At 39.2% G+C, this 27,954-nt stretch overlaps 1 protein-coding gene across 2 annotated transcripts in view; it reads right to left on the reverse strand.

Moving 5' to 3' along the window:
* The window catches only part of METTL27 (methyltransferase like 27), a 208,007-nt gene that overhangs the window by 20,353 nt on the left and 159,700 nt on the right, over positions 1-27,954 (reverse strand). Inside the window, exon 3 of one of the 2 annotated variants that reach the window (XM_073667588.1) lies at positions 10,636-10,764. The exons of the other annotated variant lie outside the window; for it this stretch is intronic. Coding sequence (XP_073523689.1) covers positions 10,636-10,764 — 129 coding nt within the window. The remainder of the gene's footprint in view (positions 1-10,635; positions 10,765-27,954) is intronic. 2 annotated transcript variants of the gene reach the window in all.

Raw genomic sequence — 27,954 nt, forward strand, 5'->3', positions numbered from 1 at the left:
TATTAATGAAGTGCTAATAATGAAGTAAGAGAGCATCATGGTATTGCATGTAGCACTAATATCAAACCTATGCTCAGGAAAAGGCTTATTAGAGGCATTCCATCACGTAGATGTAGACATTAGCATGGTAGTAATTTTACTGACCTCATAGCAGATGCGAAGTGAATTTGGTATTAGTTTAAGGGTACATTTAGTAGCAGATGTGTTCAGCCCATGAGGAATGCATCAAAACTGGGATGTAATGTATGACAACTGCAGGCAAGTTTACAAATGGGATGCAAACACATTGTCATTACATCTATTTTTCCATGCAGTTGACTTGCAGAAAAAAAACATTAGAAAAAGCAGTTCATAAAATTACAGATGGTACAGAGTTGAGTTTGTGATTTGGTAATGGGAATTGGTCACCAGGTTTTTCCCCTAATCTGAGAGCGACATAATGTAATGGCAAAAACCCTAATTCCAGAGATGTGTCACTTACTGGGCTGCTTAGTATAGTTACCGTATTTTTCGGACTATAAGACGCACCGGACCATAAGACGCACCTAGGTTTTAGAGGAGGAAAATAGCAAAAAAAAATTCAGCAAAAAATATGGTCATGATGCACTGTTATGGGGGAGGGGATCTGCTGCTGACACTGGTATAGGGGTAATGTCCCCCAATTCTGTTAATATCCTCCATCCTGGTATATATGGCCCTTCCTTCCTGTTATACGTGGCCCCCATCCCCATTCTGGTATGCATGGCACCCCTCATCCCCATCCTGGTATGCATATCACCCTTCATCCCCTTCTTGGTATGCATGGTACCCCTCATTACCATCCTGGTATGCATGGCACCCCTGATCCCAGGCCCGGCGTCAGCACCCGGCACACCCGGGCAAGTGCCGGGGCCCTGAGCAGGCGAGGGGGCCCACTCACTGTCGGGCACCCCGGCGCGCTATGGGGCTTGTGAGCGGAGGAGTCGGGTGCCAGCACCCCCGCAACTGCTATCCCCCCCCGCTTGCTCAGGACCCCAGCACTATACTTACCTCTCCCCGTGCCCCCGCAGCAGGTCCTGTCGCTTCCGCGTCTCCTGACTGACTCCTCATGTCTGAGGGCGCGATGACGTCTTTCCACCGCACCCTCTGCTGAGCAGTCACAGTGCAGCAAAGAGAGGGGAAGACAGCGACGCTGAGGAGTCCGAAGCAGAGTAGCGGGAGCAGAGCAGCGGCAGCAGGAGATGTGAGGTGAGGATTTGATTTTTTTATTTTTTATGTATGCATGCATGGGGCATTATATGGGGGCCATACAGTATGGGGCATTATATGGGGGCCATACAGGATGGGGCATTATATGGGGGCCATACAGGATGGGGCATTATATGGGGGCCATACAGGATGGGGCATTATATGGGGGCCATACAGGATGGGGCATTATATGGGGGCCATACAGGATGGGGCATTATATGAGGGGCCATACAGGATGAGGCATTATATGAGGGGCCATACAGGATGGGGCATTATATGGGGGCCAGTATTCTGGATGGAGCATTATATGGGGGGGCCACTATTCTGTATTGAGAATTATATGGGGTCCATTATTCTGTATGGGGAATTATATGGGGTCCATTATTCTGTATTGAGCATTATATGGTGCTCATTATATTGTATGGAGGACTATACTGACCAGTCTGCACTGTGAGGATTTGCTGGTTTCTGAGATAGTGTAGAATTTACAATAGATATCACTCATGTAATGTAAGCACTGCAGTAAGTGAAATATTTGGCATTGTACTATACCTATATTTCTCTGCCGTATCTTTGCATCATGAATCATGGTATGTGTTAAGGAGGCCCACTGAGACTCTTTTGCCCAGGGCCCACAAAAACCTGGAGTCGGCCCTGCTTGATCCCCATCCTGGTATGAATGGCACCCCTCATCCTGGTATGCATGGCACCCATCATCCTGGTATGCATGGCACCCATCATCCAAGTATGCATGGCACCCATCATCCAAGTATGCATGGCACCCATCATCCAAGTATACATGGCATCCATCATCCCTCTTCCTGGTATGATTGGCACCCTTATCCCTCTTCCTGGTATGTATGGCCCCCCTCATCCCTCTTCCTGGTATGCTTGGCACCCCCCATCTCATACTGCACACAAAAAAACAAACACTATTTCTACTCACCTTACTTCCCTGTGTTCCAGCGCTGTGTCCTGCTCTGCTGCCAGCACTGATCTCACAGTATAAGCTGCTCATAGCAGTGATGCCATGTGCCCTCACACTGAGATGCTGTGCCAGAAGAGTCACTGTTCCCCACGCCGGGACTGTATGCATGGGGAGCAGTGACCATTCATTCTCTCTAAGAGCGTGCACACTGCACCTGCAGCGCGGTTCCTACAGCGGCCAGTGGTCTGTGTGCCCGCTATTAAAGTGCATGAATATTCACTAAAACCCATGGGAATATTCATGGTCTTTAATAGCGGGCACACTGACCACAGGCCACTGTAGGAGCCGCGTTGCGGTACAGTATCACTAGAGTACTATTTGGCCTGCTCTCAGATAGTCCAATCCCACCCCTATCTCCACCCACACCACTGATTGGCAGCTTTCTGCATATGCACAGTGTACACAGAAAGCTGCCAATCCATGGTGGGGCGGGGTTATACACAGCTCAACATTCAGAGAACTGCTAGATCTTCAGCAGATAAAAATGTTTTTAATGAAAACTGCAGGACCCAGTAAAGTTAGTGACACATTGCTGGAATCAGGGTCTCTACCCATATAATATGAGCTATCAGATAGGGAGCAAAAACAATCTGACCTGCACACAATTTCCCCATCACTTTAGAATGAATATCCTTTATTGAAATCCATAGATGTCCATGTCTATAAGAGGTCTACCTGGGATTTCTCTAGGTTGGAGGGGGTGCTGACACCCTGGGACACTCATGTGGCACCCCATGCTCTATTTTGCCTGAACCTGGCAGGTGATAGCACTTTGCGGTTCTACTTGATGCTATGGTAGTATACTTATCGGTCAGTCAAAGCTGCTCAATCACAAAGAAAATGGTATGATTGTGCTTCCAGCACTGATCTGAGAGGGCACATAATGTTCAGCTTCCTGATAGAAAGACATAAACAGGCAATAGCCAATAAACAGACCCTTATCAGCTACAGTTGAAAACCCAAGCTCTCCTACCGGAGCACTCAGCATTAGAGATGGGTGAATTAATTTGAGTTGAATTGAATACAAACATTCGTATTCTCCTAAATATGGATTTTTGCAATTTTGCTCTGCGTGATCTCAGCAATATGGCAGCCAGCTGAGGCCACCATTTTGCTATACATTAGCAGTCCTTCAGAAGGTAAAAAAATAATACTACCTCACCACTCATTGTTTTGCCGGCCCCGCAGCCCAACGTTTGGTCCTCCGTGCCTCTTCTTTTAACCTTCCCCGGTCGAATGCATCTTCTTTAGCCCTTTTTACCCTGGACCGAGACTTCTGGCTCGACCAGGCTTCTAAAGTCACATTCCGCAATGGCTGCAGGGATGGTGGAACCGGTCAGTGCTGAGGTTTTTTTTTTTTTTTTTTTTTTTTTTTTTTTTTTTTTACACATGCAGTGTTTATGATGGATAGTTGATTCCTGTTGTTTGACCTCGGCCTATATTTCAACCACTCTTCTGCCTAATGTTTGTTCTTGTTCCAGACTTCCTAGCATTGATGCGGCTTTCTGATCATCTTCTGCCGGCTGGCTCCACCAGCCAGCAGCTACTCTGTTGACCCAACCCAGAGGCTTCTGTGTGAGTCAAGAGGCCCTGGGATCTGGTAGATGGAGTGGCTAGCACTAAGTCTGTCTGTAGAAGCCGAATTAAAAGCTGCCAAGCTACCAAACACACTGCTCCCGTAACACTGCCATGTACTAATAGTACCCCTGGAAAAGTCAGTTCTTGGGGGATTTAGAAAATCGGGTGCTGTAACAATTAGCTGAGCCCCTCATTGCTGTCAGGTGTAGAAGGATGCTCAGAACCTGTGGTGAATCAGTCAGACAAATGTAGTGGGAATTTTATATTTAGAAATGCTTCCAACAAGCCAGTTTTTCACTGAAGTAACACAGCACAGATTAAACCAATTTAAGGAAAGACAAGTGACAATAATTGCTAAACGCAAGAACAAACGTGAAAAAGATTTCTTCAGCTTTCATTATGGATTTTGCCTGAGGCTGTAAAGAAAGAAATGCACAGCGATTCCCTTTGCTAGTCATGCACATCCAGGCCTGATTATAGGTTTCGCAGACGCAAAGGAAAATCCATTTCATGGGTCATAAGCTTTACATTGAGGGATGGCACTGAGACAACAGTTGTCAGCAATGTGGATTTAAAGCACAAAATATTGGCATGATAATAAATTCTGCATGGTGGGGTGAACGTAGATACTAAAGTTATGACATACAGTTTTTCTGAAATTTATGGTCAATATTAGAGGCTTGTATCTCCCACCAAATGTCACAAAAAGGTTGCAGCAGGCACTTCAGAGCCCTTAAAGGGGTGATCCACTATTTAACAAATAAAGGTTATGTATTGCAGGCTTCTAATATACCTTGTATATGATTTTTTAAGCTTGTTAGACCACCAGGCTTGGAAGCATATTATAGTAACAGCAAATTTATAGAAAAAAAAGGGGAACATTTTTTTCAGGGACTTCATTATATCCAGAAAATATAAATCTGTCCTCCATCATTTGAGGAGAAGACCCCCAGTTTAAGTTCTCTGGTGACCATCACATAACCAGGATTTTTTTTTTTATCACTTTTCATTGTACAACATGGCATTTTAGAAGTAACCTCTCTACTGCTCATGAATTCCCCCAAAACACCTACTTTTGCACATCACTTTGCTAAGCCCCACACATTGTATGGTCGAGTTTGGGGTGACAATCCTGGCAATATCAGGTTTGTTGGCAAGTATGTGCATGCAGTAGGAGTTACTCTCACTCATGACTATTGACAGACATGGGTATCCAGGTATCGGGGTCAATTCCCTGAATAACAGGTTATGTAGCTACATACAGTAATAACAATCAGACGCATGTGGTGATGGCAACTGGCACAGTAATGGAGACAAATGCGCTGCTTCACGTGGTGCACAAGTGGCCGTCGCACCCGAGCCCTAGTGCCTACGGGAGCCCAAAACCCCGCTAGATACAAAAAGGCTCAGGGAGCATAGGAACAGTAACATCCCCGTTTCCATTGTGTAGTCTATACAGGATAATCCCTATAGAGGCTCATTCATCACAACTATCTTACAATAAATCTGCCCTTGTTGCTCATAGCAACCAATCAGAGCTCATTTTAAATACTAGTGTAAGAAATGAATGAGGCCCATTGTATCCTTCCCTGTCAGTCAAGTGGCTTCTTTGTGGAGGGCAGTACTGTTCTATATGATTGTATCCAATAGGCCATGTTCAATGCAACAAAAGAATAGAGACAATGGAGGCCTCTGTACACACTGTCGCATTCATAGAAACACAGTACTGTTTTGCAGGTCAATTTCCAGACCTTCCACTCCATCAAAAAGCAGTATTGTTTTGCGCTTCGCAGAGGGACCCAGCAAGACCGGCACCAAACCAGCAGAGGCTTAGCCAAAGATGCACTTGACACAAGCTGCCCAGCTATGCAAGCACTTGAGGGCCGGGAATACTCTTCACCCAGCTCCCAGTAAATGGAAGGGGGACTTTGGTAGAACCCTTCCCAGGCCTGCTGTCACCGGACAACTGGTGACGTGGCTGGTGCCTAGTCAAGGACCAGGTGAATACTTCTGTAGGAACCCCAGAAAGTAAAATCAGAAGAGAAAATGAGAAAACCCGTGAAAAGATAGCAAACCTAATGCTAGCACCACTCACCACCAAGCACATAGGGAACTGCAATAAACAGCAAGGGACTGAGCAGGGAGCAAGGTTAAATAGCCTGCCTAATGATCAGGTGCTGATTACCTCCCAATCATCCCCAGACAGCCACTCCCTGACAGCCCCAGCAGCAGATGGAACATAATCCCACCACTGCTCAGAACTAGACACAACAGCATCCTGCGTCCTCACATCCCACAACACCAGAACGCGATGCTCCGCAAGATTGGGACTGTTTCCCTGCACGTCTAGTAGCTCCACCTCCGGGTCAGGACAATGGCGGCGCTTGCAACTGGAGTAGCATAGCACCGGATCTGCTCCATTCCCGGGTGTGAGCACAGAACCACGATTCGTAACAAGTATAAATGCATTGGTGTGGAGGTGGCTTAATACACAATGCGTGGCTCAAAAAATAGATATTTATGTGTCTGGACACCCATTGTTATTGCAATCCTCCAGGAGTTAATTATGAGGGCTGTGAGGAAATCGATGCAAAGATCATCTCAGGAGATGCACATCAGTGTGTACTGAAATCTGTTCACCTGAAGCTACATAAGTGTCAGTTGTGTAACATTTATTTCACAGGCGGGGATTACCCAGAGAATATTCGAGTTTATTAGACCATAAAAATTCTAGCTTTATTATGAAAAAATTATTAATAAAATACAATTAAAAAACAGAGTGCTTCACAACATAAGGAGGTATGCACCAGAAAGCCACAACCTTGTATACAAACCAGTCTATGAATAATATGTGTAAAGGGTAAGCATAGCATAAATATAAATTTAAATATAGTATACACAGTGAAAGAAGGTGGTCAACCTATAATCGCTATTGTCCTAGAATGCACAGTATCTGGTATATAAAAAGAGGTACGACCACATTGATGCACCGTGTGCATAACCTTTGATGGGGTAGGTGAACAAGATTGTGCAAAAACATCTGCTATTGCACTGTGCCCTTAACATGAATTACACATCACCATAAATACTGCATTATGCATTACCTTGTGTGTGGTGTACGCTGGTGCCGACCTGCCTCCCCGATGCACGTTTCATCCTTTCTTCAGGGAGCATACTGGTATTTAGTATCTGTGGGGTATATACATCAGTTCCACATTTAATTAGAGGCTCTACAGGTGTCGGGTGATGTACGTTTAATTGAAGCAAAAGCATCCCGCTGAGCATTATTATGTACCGTGTGCACAAAGTTATAATTTTTATGGTCTAACATATTCATATGTTTTCTGGGTAATACCTGCCCGTGAAATAAATGTTGCAGTATTATGGATGAGTTTTTGACCTAGTTATATTATATAGGATACCATTGTGGGATCTTTGTAGTTAACCAGTGTCAGTTGTGCAGGAGTTATAGGCAGGGTGTAAGGGAGGAATTTGGCCAACATTACTATCAACCTCCAAGAACACCCTGCTAAGGTTCCCCCTGAGTGTGCGTATGCTTCTTGGGGACTTGTTGCTTACTCCTTTTCACGCCACAAGTGTTATGTTGGAATGGGAACCTCAACTTCCATTGATGAATCGGAAACCAACAACCATTTTAATAGTTAAAAACAGCTTTACTTGAGTTCTTGATAACATTCTCCAAATCTGATAAACGGCATGCATTTCTTTAACCATTTCTTCCACATAAGGCAGAGGACATATCTTAGTTTCTTTACAAATGGCATAATGATGATGTTCATTACAGTATCAGAGGGACAGTGTCTTTCTTCTACCACTGTCAATATACCACACTACGGTGCAGTACTCCATGCTTCTTCCTGATCAGATAAAGATTCACTTACTCCTCCAGGGCCGGTTTGACATATTGTCAGTAGCCCACTTCACACTAGCTGCCTACGGAAATCCCACCTCCATCAGCTCTATTTGATGCCACTGCAGACACTCACTGTCAGTGAAGTATCCCCTTGTACATTGGTCACATGGGTCAATGTGTGTTGCTGTGACTTCCTTCCCTGTCTCTGTTTTCCGGCCATTAGATGGTAACTGGCTTCTGTAACACCGTTCTGCATTTTAACTCTTCAATTCTTTATCACAGCACACTTTCACTTGTGGCCTGTAGCTATCTGAAAATCCTGGCTACTTCAACAGCTCAACTCCATCACTGACTGACATAAACTAGCTTCCTGTACAAATGCCCAGTAGCGCCTCCCCACCTGGGCTGCCACTAACTGTGAATCCTGCCTAGGCCAACAAGCCGCTTGCAGACTAATGACTGTAAAATCATATAACTATGTCACAGAAAATAGCAATTCCATACAACAACATTAGAGAAGTCTCCAGAGAGGGTGTTTGGACAACTTCTCCCCTATTACAGGGGGATAGACGGAAGGACGGGGCATAATGCAATTAGCTACTGGATATGAGCATAGATGTCCATTTAGACCCATTTCGATACATTATGTCCGATGAATTGCGGATCTAACTGGTGGTGTTCATTTTCAAAACAATAGTGTGACGCGAGTCACTGCAGAAATAACAGTCTCAGAAGAGAAGAGACTAATATTGCTGAAAGAAATATTATGTAAGTGCTACTTACTGGATAAATAGAGGGAGGTCAAACAATCCAAAGTCAAGTCCAGGAAAATGGCGCAGTACAAAGGGAGCAGACAGAAGAGTAGTCAGATAACAAGCAAATGGTCAAAATCCAGGTAAGGGAAAATAGTGAGGCACAGAGAGATCAGTCCTACACAGGCAACAGCAAGTGTACAATTGACACTGGGTGAAGGAGCTAGCATGCTTAAGTAGAAGACTAATCAAGGGAGGTGAACACAGATGATTGCAGAAACAACCCAGCAAAACCAAAACAGACTGACAGCCTCCACACAATAGTAACACAGCAGACAAGGAAAGTGTGGAGACCGTGACAAATAGGTGCTGACACATAGAAAATTCACATGAGCTGCACCAACAGCACAAAATCGGGGCCTTGTGGTCGTCTATGGGTACTTAGATTAGAGTCTAATATTCTTGATGAAAATGTACACTGAGCCATGTACATGGACAACCAGCAGTTTTATGCACAATTACCCGATCACAAGTGAGAGTATTGCTTCTTTCACCCAGACAGTGTGACTTGCCATACGTTGCAGGTGTCTCTGTGCCAAATTCATGCGGCATTCACAGTAGTACATACGGTGAGCAAAGGATTGTGGCCTCCACAGTGTGACTTGTCTGTGGGGTTACCTACAGGATAGAGTCTATTAAACTAATCCCCAGACAGGGCCAAAGCTGAAGCTGTAAATTAAAATCTATGTCTAAAAAAATCTAACGTGTGATGTTACTGAACACGATAAGATGAGCTCAGCTTTGCATAATCAATGACGAAAGCCCCTGCCAGTATAATCAATAATGGATAAGAGAGTTATTATTCCATTATCCTATGATAAACCACTAGGAAAACAGGTTCTGCTTTTCATGCCCCACCTCGTAAGGGAAGGAATCATGTGAACACATCTTTTTCAGGTGGGTAGGCTCCTTAATCCACCTGAAAAAGCACTAAATGAACATTAAAAAGAATGAACATATTCAGAATTGGACTGGGGTTGGAAGGGCCCACCAGTAAGGGCCCACTGTTCAGCTACATACAAGTATTACATTACGCTCATTCATAAATTTACCTCTGCTTTTACATAATAGTATACTAGGTCGTTTGTTGAATGAATGATGAGATGCTGATTTTTCTGCACAAAGTGAATTAAATGTATCGGACCAAGTACTGCTCTTGTTGGGGGATAAGTGGCTCACTCGTGCACAGGGGCCCACCGGGGAATTCTCCTGTTCCCCTGTGTGCCAGTCCAAGCCTGAACATATGCACTGCAATATAAAAATGAGTTGCTTTCCTTGTGTTCAGTCTTTGGAGCTTCTTTTAAGCATTTCAGGCTTCCAAAGATGTGAAACGGTAAAAAGAAGTGATCTGACCATTGTTCTGTTGGAAGCCACTTACTATTTTATACATAGAAGTACAAAAAAAACAACGCCGCCTCAAAAAGTCAGGCAAAGACGCTTCAGGAAAAACACAGCCAGCATTCTTCTAAAGTGTCTTCTCCATGAAAAACTTGCCATCTAAAAGTTGATGTGTGCACATACCCTTACAGATTTTGCATTAGACTGAGGATCTCCAGTCCGGCCTCTGTATGAAGATTTGTAGATGGCACTGATGTAGGAGCGCTGACAGTGACTTGGCAATCCAGAGTGGCATTCCTGAAAACAATATTTGCTCTGGAAACTGGAAAGATTTTGGGCCTCTTACGTAGAACAATTTATAAAAAGGAAAGAGGTAACCCCTACTATTGTCTAGAGATCCTGTACACTGCCCTGTGTTCATATTATTGATGAAAAGTGGTGACATGTCCTCTATAAAAGTGAAAAATGTGAAGTCCCTGAGATGTAACCTTCACTAAATGTTGGAGACAGAATGGAGCTGGAAATTTTATAAATAAATAGACAACATGTTGTGAGTATCTACACTATATAAATATATATGGTGATAATACAAATTAATACTTTTTTTAAAATATGTTTTTAAGACTTTTTCATGAATGTTACATTTGTTCCTTACTTAATAGTTGCAGATTTTGCAGAGACACTTTAACCAATATTTTCCAAATTATACGCAACCTGCCATAATTTCAGACTTTTAAGTTTTGTGATAACTACAGTATATAGAAAAAACACTGGCCCCCTAGTGGCTATAATGAGTAGTGCAGGTAACATTTTTGTACCTCTTCAGCTGCTCGTCCAGTACCACATGCTACGTCCAGTACAAGCTTAGACTCTCGATTTAACAGACATACGGAGGCCAAAGCCAGCGCGGCTAAATGTGGGGCTTTATATTCCAAGATTGAGACATCCTTTAATGAAAAAAAAAAGACAAAAACATCCAAATTTATATCATATATACATTATACTGTAAAAGTTATTAGCTGCTGCTATAGAATGCTATTACGGTATGTTGAAGACTTAGGCTATGTTCACACATGTTGGGTATTTTTTACGTCACAAATCTGCAGCAAATCTTATCTCTGGCAGGAAATCAGCTGCGTCAAAAACGAAGGTTTTGCTGCGTTTTTTGCTGCGTTTTTTTGTGCATTTTTTCAACGTTTTTTTCACTCTCCTTCTGTCTCTATTTATGCATGTACATAAAGTTGTGTGAAAAAAAGAACCCCATTCTATTTTACCATCAAAAACACGGAAAAAATGCTGATGCAAATCTTGGTGCGTTTTTTCAGCGTTTTTGTCACCACCAATTACTTCTTATGGGTAAAAAACGCTGAAAGAAGTGACATGCTCTATTTTCCAAAAACACAACCAAGGCGGAAAATACGAAGCAAAAAAAATAACAAGATGTGTGAACAGAGAATTCTGGTTTCTCATAAACTTTGCTGGTACTGCAAAACGCAACTGAAAATTTGCATAAAAATCTGCAGCAAAAAATACTGAAAAACCCAACATATGTGAATATAGCCTTACTGTGGATTTTTGTGCTGTATATTTTTTACACAATCCATAGCGAAATTCATGTGTGTTATTTGCAAATTTTGGATGAATCTTTTGCAGATTTCACCCTTTTTTGCTGCAAAAGGTAAAATCCATGATGAATTCCTCAAAAAAGAATGGACATGTTTTGGAATTTAAAATTTGAACAGCGTGTCAATTATTGAACAGAAATTTTCTACACCATGGGATTTGTTAAAGTCTCATGTATTTAGCTACTATTACATTATGCAGCAGATTTTTCGCTAACAAAATACATAGCAAATATTCAATATATGAACAAACCTTTACAGTTTGCAAATGTGCAAACATTTTAAACGGTCTATTACATTCAAGAAAAGATTCCACTCCCTAGGTATTTATTGTTTTTGTGGGAGATTTATCAAAACTGTTGAAGAGTAAAAGCAGAGCGGTTACCTAAAGCAATTAATTTCAATAGCTGCTTTTTATTTCCAAGAGGATCTGTAAAAATGAACTAGAATATGATAGGCTGCTATGAGCTGTAACATTAGTATTATTTTTATAATTTATGTACTGTGACATCACTGTGTATACAATTCCTGTACTGTGACATCACTGTGTATATAATTCATGTACTGTGACATCACTGTGTATATAATTCCTGTACTGTGTCATCACTGTGTATTTAATTCCTGTACTGTGTTATCACTGTGTATATAATTCCTGTACTGTGTCATCACTGTGTATATAATTCCTGTACTTTGACATCACTGTGTATATAATTCCTGTACTGTGTCATCACTGTGTATATAATTCCTGTACTGTGTCATCACTGTGTATATAATTCCTGTACTGTGACATCACTGTGTATATAATTCCTATACTGTGTCATCACTGTGTATATAATTCCTGTACTGTGTCATCACTGTGTATATAATTCCTGTACTGTGTCATCACTGTGTATATAATTCCTATACTGTGTCATCACTGTGTATATAATTCCTGCACTGTGACATCACTGTGTATATAATTCCTGCACTGTGTCATCACTGTGTATATAATTCCTGTACTGTGACATTGCTGTGTATATAATTCCTGCACTGTGTCATCACTGTGTATATAATTCCTGTACTGTGACATCGCTGTGTATATAATTCCTGCACTGTGTCATCACTGTGTATATAATTCCTGTACTGTGTCATCACTGTGTATATAATTCCTGTACTGTGACATCGCTGTGTATATAATTCCTGCACTGTGTCATCACTGTGTATATAATTCCTGTACTGTGACATCACTGTGTATATAATTCCTGCACTGTGTCATCACTGTGTATATAATTCCTGTACTGTGACATCGCTGTGTATATAATTCCTGCACTGTGTCATCACTGTGTATATAATTCCTGTACTGTGACATCACTGTGTATATAATTCCTGCACTGTGTCATCACTGTGTATATAATTCCTGTACTGTGACATCGCTGTGTATATAATTCCTGTACTGTGACATCACTGTGTATATAATTCCTGTACTGTGTCATCACTGTGTATATAATTCCTGTACTGTGACATCGCTGTGTATATAATTCCTGTACTGTGACATCACTGTGTATATAATTCCTGTACTGTGTCATCACTGTGTATATAATTCCTGTACTGTGACATCACTGTGTATATAATTCCTGTACTGTGTCATCACTGTGTATATAATTCCTGTACTGTGACATCGCTGTGTATATAATTCCTGTACTGTGACATCACTGTGTATATAATTCCTGTACTGTGTCATCACTGTGTATATAATTCCTGTATTGTGTCATCACTGTGTATATAATTCCTGCACTGTGACATCACTGTGTATATAATTCCTGTACTGTGACATCACTGTGTATATTCCTGTACTGTGACATCACTGTGTATATAATTCCTGCACTGTGACATCACTGTGTATATAATTCCTGTACTGTGACATCACTGTGTATATTCCTGTACTGTGTCATCGCTGTGTCTATAATTCCTGTACTGTGACATCACTGTGTATATAATTCCTGTACTGTGACATCACTGTGTATATAATTCCTGTACTGTGTCATCACTGTGTATATAATTCCTGTACTGTGACATCGCTGTGTATATAATTCCTGTACTGTGACATCACTGTGTCTATAATTCCTGTACTGTGTCATCACTGTGTATATAATTCCTGTACTGTGTCATCACTGTGTATATAATTCCTGTACTGTGACATCACTATGTATATTCCTGTACTGTGACATCACTGTGTATATAATTCCTGTACTGTGTCATCACTGTGTATTTAATTCCTGTACTGTGTTATCACTGTGTGTAATTCCTGTACTGTGACATCACTGTGTATATAATTCCTCTACTGTGACATCACTGTGTATATAATTCCTGTACTGTGTCATCACTGTGTATATAATTCCTATACTGTGACATCACTGTGTATATAATTCCTGTACTGTGTCATCACTGTGTATATAATTCCTGTACTGTGTCATCACTGTGTATATAATTCCTGTACTGTGTCATCACTGTGTATATAATTCCTGTACCGTGACATCATTGTTTATATAATTCCTGTACCGTGTCATCACTATGTATATAATTCCTGTACTATGACATCACTGTGTATATAATTCCTGCACTGTGTCATCACTGTGTATATAATTCCTGTACTGTGTCATCACTGTGTATATAATTCCTGTACTGTGACATCACTGTGTATATAATTCCTGTACTGTGACATCACTGTGTATATAATTCCTGTACTGTGACATCACTGTGTATATAATTCCTATACTGTGACATCACTGTGTATATAATTCCTGCACTGTGTCATCACTGTGTATATAATTCCTGCACTGTGCCATCACTGTGTATATAATTCATGTACTGTGTCATCACTGTGTATATAATTCCTGTACTGTGTCATCACTGTGTATATAATTCCTGTACTGTGACATCACTGTGTATATAATTCATGTACTGTGTCATCACTGTGTATATAATTCCTGTACTGTGTCATCACTGTGTATATAATTCCTGTACTGTGACATCACTGTGGATATAATTCCTGTACTGTGTCATCACTATGTATATAATTCCTGTACTGTGTCAACACTGTGTATTTAATTCCTGTACTGTGTCATCACTGTGTATATAATTCCTGTACTGTGACATCACTGTGTATATAATTCTTGTACTGTGACATCACTGTGTATATAATTCCTGCACTGTGTCATCACTGTGTATATAATTCTTGTACTGTGACATCACTGTGTATATAATTCCTGTACTGTGTCATCACTGTGTATATAATTCCTGTACAGTGACATCACTGTGTATCTAATTCCTGCACTGTGTCATCACTGTGTATATAATTCTTGTACTGTGACATCACTGTGTATATAATTCCTGTACTGTGTCATCACTGTGTATTTAATTCCTGTACTGTGTTATCACTGTGTGTAATTCCTGTACTGTGACATCACTGTGTATATAATTCCTCTACTGTGACATCACTCTGTATATAATTCCTGTACTGTGACATCACTGTGTATATAATTCCTGTACTGTGTCATCACTGTGTATATAATTCCTGTACTGTGTCATCACTGTGTATATAATTCCTGTACTGTGTCATCACTGTGTATATAATTCCTGTACCGTGACATCATTGTTTATATAATTCCTGTACCGTGTCATCACTATGTATATAATTCCTGTACTATGACATCACTGTGTATATAATTCCTGCACTGTGTCATCACTGTGTATATAATTCCTGTACTGTGTCATCACTGTGTATATAATTCCTGTACTGTGACATCACTGTGTATATAATTCCTGTACTGTGACATCACTGTGTATATAATTCCTGTACTGTGACATCACTGTGTATATAATTCCTATACTGTGACATCACTGTGTATATAATTCCTGCACTGTGTCATCACTGTGTATATAATTCCTGCACTGTGCCATCACTGTGTATATAATTCATGTACTGTGTCATCACTGTGTATATAATTCCTGTACTGTGTCATCACTGTGTATATAATTCCTGTACTGTGACATCACTGTGTATATAATTCATGTACTGTGTCATCACTGTGTATATAATTCCTGTACTGTGTCATCACTGTGTATATAATTCCTGTACTGTGACATCACTGTGGATATAATTCCTGTACTGTGTCATCACTATGTATATAATTCCTGTACTGTGTCAACACTGTGTATTTAATTCCTGTACTGTGTCATCACTGTGTATATAATTCCTGTACTGTGACATCACTGTGTATATAATTCTTGTACTGTGACATCACTGTGTATATAATTCCTGCACTGTGTCATCACTGTGTATATAATTCTTGTACTGTGACATCACTGTGTATATAATTCCTGTACTGTGTCATCACTGTGTATATAATTCCTGTACAGTGACATCACTGTGTATCTAATTCCTGCACTGTGTCATCACTGTGTATATAATTCTTGTACTGTGACATCACTGTGTATATAATTCCTGTACTGTGACATCACTGTGTATATAATTCCTGTACTGTGTCATCACTGTGTATATAATTCCTGTACTGTGTCATCACTGTGTATATAATTCCTGTACTGTGACATCACTGTGTATATAATTCCTGTACTGTGTCATCACTGTGTATATAATTCCTATACTGTGACATCACTGTGTATATAATTCCTGTACTGTGACATCACTGTGTATATAATTCCTGTACTGTGTCATCACTGTGTATATAATTCCTATACTGTGTCATCACTGTGTATATAATTCCTGTACTGTGTCATCACTGTGTATATAATTCCTGTACTGTGTCATCACTGTGTATATAATTCCTATACTGTGTCATCACTGTGTATATAATTCCTGTACTGTGACATCACTGTGTTTATAATTCCTGTACTGTGTCATCACTGTGTATATAATTCCTATACTGTGTCATCACTGTGTATATAATTCCTGTACTGTGACATCACTGTGTATATAATTCCTGTACTGTGACATCACTGTGTATATAATTCCTGTACTGTGTCATCACTGTGTATATAATTCCTGTACTGTGTCATCACTGTGTTTATAATTCCTGTACTGTGTCATCACTGTGTATATAATTCATATACTGTGTCATCACTGTGTATATAATTCCTGTACTGTGTCATCACTGTGTATATAATTCCTGTACTGTGACATCACTGTGTATATAATTCCTGTACTGTGACATCTCTGTTTATATAATTCCTGTACTGTGTCATCACTGTGTATATAATTCCTGTACTGTGTCATCACTGTGTATATAATTCCTGTACTGTGACATCACTGTGTATATTCCTGTACTGTGACATCACTGTGTATATAATTCCTGTACTGTGACATCACTGCGTATATAATTCCTATACTGTGTCATCACTGTGTATATAATTCCTGTAACGTGACATCACTGTGGATATAATTCCTATACTGTGTCATCACTGTGTATATAATTCCTGTAACGTGACATCACTGTGTATATAATTCCTGTACTGTGTCATCACTGTGTATATAATTCCTGTACTGTGTCATCACTGTGTTTATAATTCCTGTACTGTGTCATCACTGTGTATATAATTCCTGTACTGTGTCATCACTGTGTATATAATTCCTGTAACGTGACATCACTGTGGATATAATTCCTATACTGTGTCATCACTGTGTATATAATTCCTGTAACGTGACATCACTGTGTATATAATTCCTGTACTGTGTCATCACTGTGTATATAATTCCTGTACTGTGTCATCACTGTGTTTATAATTCCTGTACTGTGTCATCACTGTGTATATAATTCCTGTACTGTGTCATCACTGTGTACAGTCATGGCCAAAAGTATTGAGAATGAGACAAATAGTAATTTTTCCAAAGTTTACTGCTTCATTTTTTGTAATGGCAATTTGCATATACTCCTGAATGTCAAAGAGTGATCAGCTTAACAGCAATTACTGTACTCGCAAAGTCAATATTTGCCCAGAAAATGAACTTTAACCCCCAAAACACATTTCAACATCATTGCAGTCCTTCCTTAAAAGGAGAAGCTAACATCGTTTTAGTGATTGATCCATTAACACAGGTGTGGGTGTTGATGAGGACAGGGCTGGCGATCAATCAGTCATGATTAAGTAAGAATGACATCACTGGACACTTTAAAAGGAGGCTGGTTCTTGGTATCATTGTTTCTCTTCAGTTAACCATGGTTATCTCTAAAGAAACACGTGCAGCCACCATTGCACTGCACAAAAATGGCCTAACAGGGAAGAGTATCGCAGCTACAAAGATTGCACCTCAGTCAACAATCTATCGCATCATCAAGAACTTCAAGGAGAGAGCTTCCATTGTTGTCAAAAAGGCTCCAGGGCGCCCAAGAAAGACCAGCAAGCGCCAGGACCGTATCTTAAAACTGTTTCAGCTGCGGGATCGGACTACCAGCAGTGCCGAGCTTGCTCAGGAATGGCAGCAGGCTGGTGTGAGTGCTTCTGCACGCACTGTGAGGCGGAGACTCTTTGAGCAAGGGCTGGTTTCAAGGAGGGCAGCAAAGAAGCCACTTCTCTCCAGAAAAAACATCAGGGACCGACTGATATTCTGCAAAAGTTACAGGGAGTGGACTGCTGAGGACTGGGGCAAAGTCATTTTCTTTGATGAATCCCCTTTTCGATTGTTTGGGACATCTGGAAAGCAGCTTATTCGGAGAAGAAGAGGTGAGCGCTACCACCAGTCTTGTCTCATGCCAACTGTAAAGCATCCTGAAACCATTCATGTGTGGGGTTGCTTCTCAGCCAAGGGAATCGGCTCACTCACAGTCTTGCCTAAAAACACAGCCATGAATAAAGAATGGTACCAGAATGTCCTCCAAGAGCAACATCTCCTAACCGTCCAAGAGCAGTTTGGCGCCCAACAATGCCTTTTCCAGCATGATGGAGCACCTTGCCATAAAGCAAAGGTGATAACTAAATGGCTCATGGAACAAAACATAGAGATTTTGGGTCCATGGCCTGGAAACTCCCCAGATCTTAATCCCATTGAGAACTTGTGGTCAATCATCAAGAGACGGGTGGACAAACAAAAACCAACAAATTCTGGCAAAATGCAAGCATTGATTATGCAAGCATGGACTGCTATCAGTCAGGATTTGGTCCAAAAGTTGATTGAGAGCATGCCAGGGAGAATTACAGAGGTCTTGAAGAAGAAGGGGCAACACTGCAAATATTGACTTGCTGCATTAACTCATTCTAACTGTCAATATAACCTATTGGTACTCATAATATGATTGCAATTATATTTCTGTATGTGATATAAACATCAGACAAACACTAATAAAAACCAGAGGCCAGCAGATCATGTGAAAATATAATTTTGGTGTCATTCTCAATACTTTTGGCCATGACTGTATATAATTCCTGTACTGTGACATCTCTGTTTATATAATTCCTGTACTGTGTCATCACTGTGTATATAATTCCTGTACTGTGTCATCACTGTGTATATAATTCCTGTACTGTGACATCACTGTGTATATAATTCCTGTACTGTGTCATCACTGTGTATATAATTCCTGTACTGTGACATCACTGCGTATATAATTCCTATACTGTGTCATCACTGTGTATATAATTCCTGTAACGTGACATCACTGTGTATATAATTCCTGTACTGTGACATCACTGTGTATATAATTCCTGTACTGTGTCATCACTGTGTATATAATTCCTGTACTGTGACATCACTGCGTATATAATTCCTATACTGTGTCATCACTGTGTATATAATTCCTGTAACGTGACATCACTGTGGATATAATTCCTATACTGTGTCATCACTGTGTATATAATTCCTGTAACGTGACATCACTGTGGATATAATTCCTATACTGTGTCATCACTGTGTATATAATTCCTGCACTCTGACATCACTGTGTATATAATTCCTGCACTGTGTCATCACTGTGTATATAATTCCTATACTGTGTCATCACTGTGTATATAATTCCTGTAACGTGACATCACTGTGGATATAATTCCTATACTGTGTCATCACTGTGTATATAATTCCTGTACTGTGTCATCACTGTGTATATAATTCCTGTACTGTGACATCACTGTGTATATAATTCCTGTACTGTGACATCACTGTGTATATAATTCCTGCACTGTGTCATCACTGTGTATATAATTCCTGTACTGTGACATCACTGCGTATATAATTCCTATACTGTGTCATCACTGTGTATATAATTCCTGTACTGTGACATCACTGTGGATATAATTCCTATACTGTGTCATCACTGTGTATATAATTCCTGCACTGTGTCATCACTGTGTATATAATTCCTGTACTGTGACATCACTGTGTATATAATTCCTGTACTGTGACATCACTGTGTATATAATTCTTGTACTGTGTCATCACTGTGTATATAATTCCTATACTGTGTCATCACTGTGTATATAATTCCTGTACTGTGACATCACTGTGGATATAATTCCTATACTGTGTCATCACTGTGGATATAATTCCTGTACTGTGACATCACTGTGTATATAATTCCTGTACTGAGTCATCACTGTGTATATAATTCCTGCACTGTGACATCACTGTGTATATAATTCCTGTACTGTGACATCACTGTGTATATTCCTGTACTGTGACATCACTGTGTATATAATTCCTGCACTGTGTCATCGCTGTATCTATAATTCCTGTACTGTGACATCACTGTGTCTATAATTCCTGTACTGTGACAACACTGTGTATATAATTCCTGTACTGTGTCATCACTGTGTATATAATTCCTGTACTGTGTCATCACTGTGTATATAATTCCTGTACTGTGTCATCACTGTGTATATAATTCCTGTACTGTGACATCACTGTGTATATAATTCCTGTACTGTGTTATCACTGTGTATTTAATTCCTGTACTGTGTTATCACTGTGTGTATAATTCCTGTACTGTGACATCACTGTGTATATAATTCCTCTACTGTGACATCACTGTGTATATAATTCCTGTACTGTGTCATCACTGTGTATATAATTCCTATACTGTGACATCACTGTGTATATAATTCCTGTACTGTGTCATCACTGTGTATATAATTCCTGTACTGTGTCATCACTGTGTATATAATTCCTGTACCGTGACATCATTGTGTATATAATTCCTGTACCGTGTCATCACTATGTATATAATTCCTGTACTATGACATCACTGTGTATATAATTCCTGCACTGTGTCATCACTGTGTATATAATTCCTGCACTGTGCCATCACTGTGTATATAATTCATGTACTGTGTCATCACTGTGTATATAATTCCTGTACTGTGACATCACTGTGTATATAATTCCTATACTGTGTCATCACTGTGTATATAATTCATGTACTGTGTCATCACTGTGTATATAATTCCTGTACTGTGACATCACTGTGTATATAATTCCTGTACTGTGACATCACTGTGTATATAATTCCTGTACTATGACATCACTGTGTATATAATTCCTGTACTGTGTCATCACTGTGTATATAATTCCTGTACTGTGACATCACTGTGTATATAATTCCTGCACTGTGCCATCACTGTGTATATAATTCATGTACTGTGTCATCACTGTGTATATAATTCCTGTACTGTGACATCACTGTGTATATAATTCCTGTACTGTGACATCACTGTGTATATAATTCCTGTACTGTGTCATCACTGTGTATATAATTCCTGCACTGTGCCATCACTGTGTATATAATTCATGTACTGTGTCATCACTGTGTATATAATTCCTGTACTGTGACATCACTGTGTATATAATTCCTGTACTGTGACATCACTGTGTATATAATTCCTGTACTGTGTCATCACTGTGTATATAATTCCTGTACTGTGTCATCACTGTGTATATAATTCCTGTACTGTGTCATCACTGTGTATATAATTCCTGTACTGTGACATCACTGTGTATATAATTCCTGCACTGTGACATCACTGTGTATATAATTCATGTACTGTGTCATCACTGTGTATATAATTCATGTACTGTGTCATCACTGTGTATATAATTCCTGTACTGTGACATCACTGTGTATATAATTCCTATACTGTGTCATCACTGTGGATATAATTCCTGTACTGTGACATCACTGTGTATATAATTCCTGTACTGAGTCATCACTGTGTATATAATTCCTGCACTGTGACATCACTGTGTATATAATTCCTGTACTGTGACATCACTGTGTATATTCCTGTACTGTGTTATCACTGTGTATATAATTCCTGCACTGTGTCATCACTGTGTATATAATTCCTGTACTGTGACATCACTGTGTATATAATTCCTGCACTGTGCCATCACTGTGTATATAATTCATGTACTGTGTCATCACTGTGTATATAATTCCTGTACTGTGACATCACTGTGTATATAATTCCTGTACTGTGACATCACTGTGTATATAATTCATGTACTGTGTCATCACTGTGTATATAATTCCTGTACTGTGACATCACTGTGTATATAATTCCTGTACTGTGACATCACTGTGTATATAATTCCTGTACTGTGTCATCACTGTGTAAATAATTCCTGTACTGTGTCATCACTGTGTATATAATTCCTGCACTGTGCCATCACTGTGTATATAATTCCTGTACTGTGTCATCACTGTGTATATAATTCCTGTACTGTGTCATCACTGTGTATATAATTCCTGCACTGTGCCATCACTGAGTATATAATTCATGTACTGTGTCATCACTGTGTATATAATTCTTGTACTGTGACATCACTGTGTATATAATTCCTGTACTGTGTCATCACTGTGTATTTAATTCCTGTACTGTGTCATCACTGTGTATATAATTCCTGTACTGTGTCATCACTGTGTATATAATTCCTGTACTGTGACATCACTGTGTATATAATTCCTGTACTGTGTCATCACTGTGTATATAATTCCTGTACTGTGACATCACTGTGTATATAATTCCTGTACTGTGTCATCACTGTGTATATAATTCCTGTACTGTGTCATCACTGTGTATATAATTCCTGTACTGTAACATCACTGTGTATATAATTCCTGTACTGTGTCATCACTGTGTATATAATTCCTGCACTGTGTCATCACTGTGTATATAATTCCTGTACTGTGACATCACTGCGTATATAATTCCTATACTGTGTCATCACTGCGTATATAATTCCTGTACTGTGACATCACTGTGGATATAATTCCTATACTGTGTCATCACTGTGTATATAATTCCTGCACTGTGTCATCACTGTGTATATAATTCCTGTACTGTGACATCACTGTGTATATAATTCCTGTACAGTGACATCACTGTGTATATAATTCCTGTACTGTGACATCACTGCGTATGTAATTCCTGTACTGTGACATCACTGCGTATATAATTCCTGTACTGTGACATCACTGTGTCTATAATTCCTGTACTGTGTCATCACTATGTATATAATTCCTGCACTGTGTCATCACTGTGTATATAATTCTTGTACAGTGACATCACTGTGTATATAATTCCTGTACTGTGACATCACTGTGTATATAATTCCTGTACTGTGTCATCACTGTGTTTATAATTCCTGTACTGTGTCATCACTGTGTATATAATTCTTGTACAGTGACATCACTGTGTATAGAATTCCTGTACTGTGACATCACTGTGAATAGAATTCCTGTACTGTGACATCACTGTGTATATATAATTCCTGTACTGTGACATCACTGTGAATAGAATTCCTGTACTGTGACATCACTGTGTATATAATTCCTGTACTGTGACATCACTGTGTATATAATTCATGTACTGTGTCATCACTGTGTATATAATTCCTGCACTGTGACATTACTGGGTATATAATTTCTGTACTGTGACATCACTGTGTATATTCCTGTACCGTGACATTACTGTGTATATAATTCCTGTACCGTGACATCACTGTGTATATATAATTCCTGTACTGTGACATCACTGTGAATAGAATTCCTGTACTGTGACATCACTGTGTATATAATTCCTGTACTGTGACATCACTGTGTCTATAATTCCTGTACTGTGACATCACTGTGTCTATAATTCCTGTACTGTGACATCACTGTGTATATAATTCCTGTACTGTGTCATCACTGTGTATATAATTCCTGTACTGTGACATCACTGTGTATATAATTCCTGTACTGTGTCATCACTGTGTATATAATTCCTGCACTGTGACATCACTGTGTATATAATTCCTATACGGTGACATCACTGTGCATATAATTCCTGCACTGTGATATCACTGTGTATATTCCAGTACGGTGACATCACTGTGTATATAATTCCTGTACTGTGTCATCACTGTGTATATAATGCATGTACTGTGACATCACTGTGTATATAATTCCTGTACTGTGACATCACTGTGTATATAATTCTTGTACTGTGTCATCACTGTGTATATAATTCCTGTACTGTGACATCACTGTGCATATAATTCCTGTACTGTGTCATCACTGTGTATATAATTCCTGTACTGTGACATCACTGTGTATATAATTCCTGTACTGTGACATCACTGTGTATCTAATTCCTGTACTGTGTCATCACTGTGTATCTAATTCCTGTACTGTGACATCACTGTGTATATAATTCCTGTACAGTGACATCACTGTGTATATAATTCCTGTACTGTGACATCACTGTGTATATAATTCCTGTACTGTGACATCAATGTGTATATAATTCCTGTACTGTGACATCACTGTGTATAGAATTCCTGTACTGTGACATCACTGTGTATAGAATTCCTGTACTGTGTCATCACTGTGTATATAATTCCTGTACTGTGACATCACTGCGTATATAATTCCTGTACTGTGACATCACTGCGTATATAATTCCTGTACTGTGTCATCACTGTGTATCTAATTCCTGTACTGTGACATCACTGTGTATATAATTCCTGTACAGTGACATCACTGTGTATATAATTCCTGTACTGTGACATCACTGTGTATATAATTCCTGTACTGTGACATCAATGTGTATATAATTCCTGTACTGTGACATCACTGTGTATAGAATTCCTGTACTGTGACATCACTGTGTATAGAATTCCTGTACTGTGTCATCACTGTGTATATAATTCCTGTACTGTGACATCACTGTGTATATAATTCGTGAACTGTGACATCACTGTGTATATAATTCCTGTACTGTGACATCACTGTGTATATAATTCCTGTACTGTGTCATCACTGTGTATATAATTCCTGTACTGTGACATCACTGTGTATATAATTCCTGTACTGTGTCATCACTGTGTATATAATTCCTGTACTGTGTCATAACTGTGTATATAATTCCTGTACTGTGTCATCACTGTGTATATAATTCCTGTACTGTGTCATCACTGTGTATATAATTCCTGCACTGTGTCATCACTGTGTATATAATTCCTGCACTGTGTCATCACTGTGTATATAATTCCTGTACTGTGTCATCACTGTGTATATAATTCATGTACTGTGACATCACTGTGTATATAATTCCTGTACTGTGACATCACTGTGTATATAATTCCTGTACTGTGTCATCACTGTGTATATAATTCCTGTACTGTGACATCACTGTGTATATAATTCCTGTACTGTGACATCACTGTGTATATAATTCCTGTACTGTGTCATCACTGTGTATATAATTCCTGTACTGTGACATCACTGTGTATCTAATTCCTGTACTGTGTCATCACTGTGTATCTAATTCCTGTACTGTGACATCACTGTGTATATAATTCCTGTACAGTGACATCACTGTGTATATAATTCCTGTACTGTGACATCACTGTGTATATAATTCCTGTACAGTGATATCACTGTGTATATAATTCCTGTACAGTGACATCACTGCGTATAGAATTCCTGTACTGTGACATCACTGCGTATAGAATTCCTGTACTGTGTCATCACTGCGTATATAATTCCTGTACTGTGACATCACTGCGTATATAATTCCTGTACTGTGACATCACTGTGTATATAATTCCTGTACTGTGTCATCACTGTGTATATAATTCCTGGACGGTGACATCACTGTGTGTATAAGTCCTGTACTGTGACATCACTGTGTATATAATTCCTGTACTGTGTCATCACTGTGTATATAATTCCTGTACTGTGACATCACTGTGTATATAATTCCTGTACTGTGACATCACTGTGTATATAATTCCTGCACTGTGTCATCACTGTGTTTATAATTCCTGTACTGTGTCATCACTGTGTATATAATTCTTGTACAGTGACATCACTGTGTATAGAATTCCTGTACTGTGACATCACTGTGTATAGAATTCCTGTACTGTGACATCACTGTGTATATAATTCATGTACTGTGTCATCACTGTGTATATAATTCCTGTACTGTGACATCAATGTGTATATAATTCCTGTACTGTGACATCACTGTGTATATAATTCCTGTACTGTGTCATCACTGTGTATATAATTCCTGCACTGTGACATCACTGTGTATATAATTCCTATACGGTGACATCACTGTGCATATAATTCCTGCACTGTGATATCACTGTGTATATTCCAGTACGGTGACATCACTGTGTATATAATTCCTGTACTGTGTCATCACTGTGTATATAATTCCTGTACTGTGACATCACTGTGTATATAATTCCTGTACTGTGACATCACTGTGTATATAATTCCTGTACTGTGACATCACTGTGTCTATAATTCCTGTACTGTGTCATCACTGTGTATATAATTCCTGTACTGTGACATCACTGTGTATCTAATTCCTGTACTGTGACATCACTGTGTATATAATTCCTGTACAGTGACATCACTGTGTATATAATTCCTGTACATTGACATCACTCTGTATATAATTCCTGTACTGTGACATCAATGTGTATATAATTCCTGTACTGTGACATCACTGTGTATAGAATTCCTGTACTGTGACATCACTGCGTATAGAATTCCTGTACTGTGACATCACTGTGTCTATAATTCCTGTACTGTGATATTACTGTGTATATAATTCCTGTACTGTGTCATCACTGTGTATATAATTCCTGCACTGTGACATCACTGTGTATATAATTCCTATACGGTGACATCACTGTGCATATAATTCCTGCACTGTGATATCACTGTGTATATTCCAGTACGGTGACATCACTGTGTATATAATTCCTGTACTGTGTCATCACTGTGTATATAATTCATGTACTGTGACATCACTGTGTATATAATTCCTGTACTGTGTCATCACTGTGTATATAATTCCTGTACTGTGTCATCACTGTGTATATAATTCCTGTACTGTGACATCACTGTGTATATAATTCCTGCACTGTGCCATTACTGTGTATATAATTCATGTACTGTGTCATCACTGTGTATATAATTCCTGTACTGTGTCATCACTATGTATATAATTCCTGTACTGTGTCATCACTGTGTATTTAATTCCTGTACTGTGTCATCACTGTGTATATAATTCCTGTACTGTGACATCACTGTGTATATAATTCTTGTACTGTGACATCACTGTGTATATAATTCCTGCACTGTGTCATCACTGTGTATATAATTCTTGTACTGTGACATCACTGTGTATATAATTCCTGTACTGTGTCATCACTGTGTATATAATTCCTGTACTGTGTCATCACTGTGTATATAATTCCTGTACTGTGACATCACTGTGTATCTAATTCCTGCACTGTGTCATCACTGTGTATATAATTCTTGTACAGTGACATCACTGTGTATATAATTCCTGTACTGTGACATCACTGTGTATATAATTCCTGTACTGTGTCATCACTGTGTATATAATTCCTATACTGTGTCATCACTGTGTATATAATTCCTGTACTGTGTCATCACTGTGTATATAATTCCTGTACTGTGACATCACTGTGTATATAATTCCTGTACTGTGAAATCACTGTGTATATAATTCCTGCACTGTGTCATCACTGCGTATATAATTCCTGTACTGTGACATCACTGCGTATATAATTCCTATACTGTGTCATCACTGCGTATATAATTCCTATACTGTGTCATCACTGCGTATATAATTCCTATACTGTGTCATCACTGCGTATATAATTCCTGTACTGTGACATCACTGTGGATATAATTCCTGTACTGTGACATCACTGTGTATATAATTCCTGTACTGTGTCATCACTGTGTATATAATTCCTGTACTGTGACATCACTGTGTATCTAATTCCTGCACTGTGACATCACTGTGTATATAATTCCTGTACTGTGTCATCACTGTGTTTATAATTCCTGTACTGTGTCATCACTGTGTATATAATTCTTGTACAGTGACATCACTGTGTATAGAATTCCTGTACTGTGACATCACTGTGTATATAATTCCTGTACTGTGTCATCACTGTGTATATATTTCCTGTACTGTGACATCAATGTGTATATAATT

This window comes from Phyllobates terribilis, unplaced genomic scaffold (assembly GCF_046119375.1).
Source record: "Phyllobates terribilis strain yellow unplaced genomic scaffold, ASM4611937v1 Scaffold_2__4_contigs__length_985480577, whole genome shotgun sequence".
Taxonomy (NCBI): Eukaryota; Metazoa; Chordata; class Amphibia; order Anura; family Dendrobatidae; genus Phyllobates; species Phyllobates terribilis.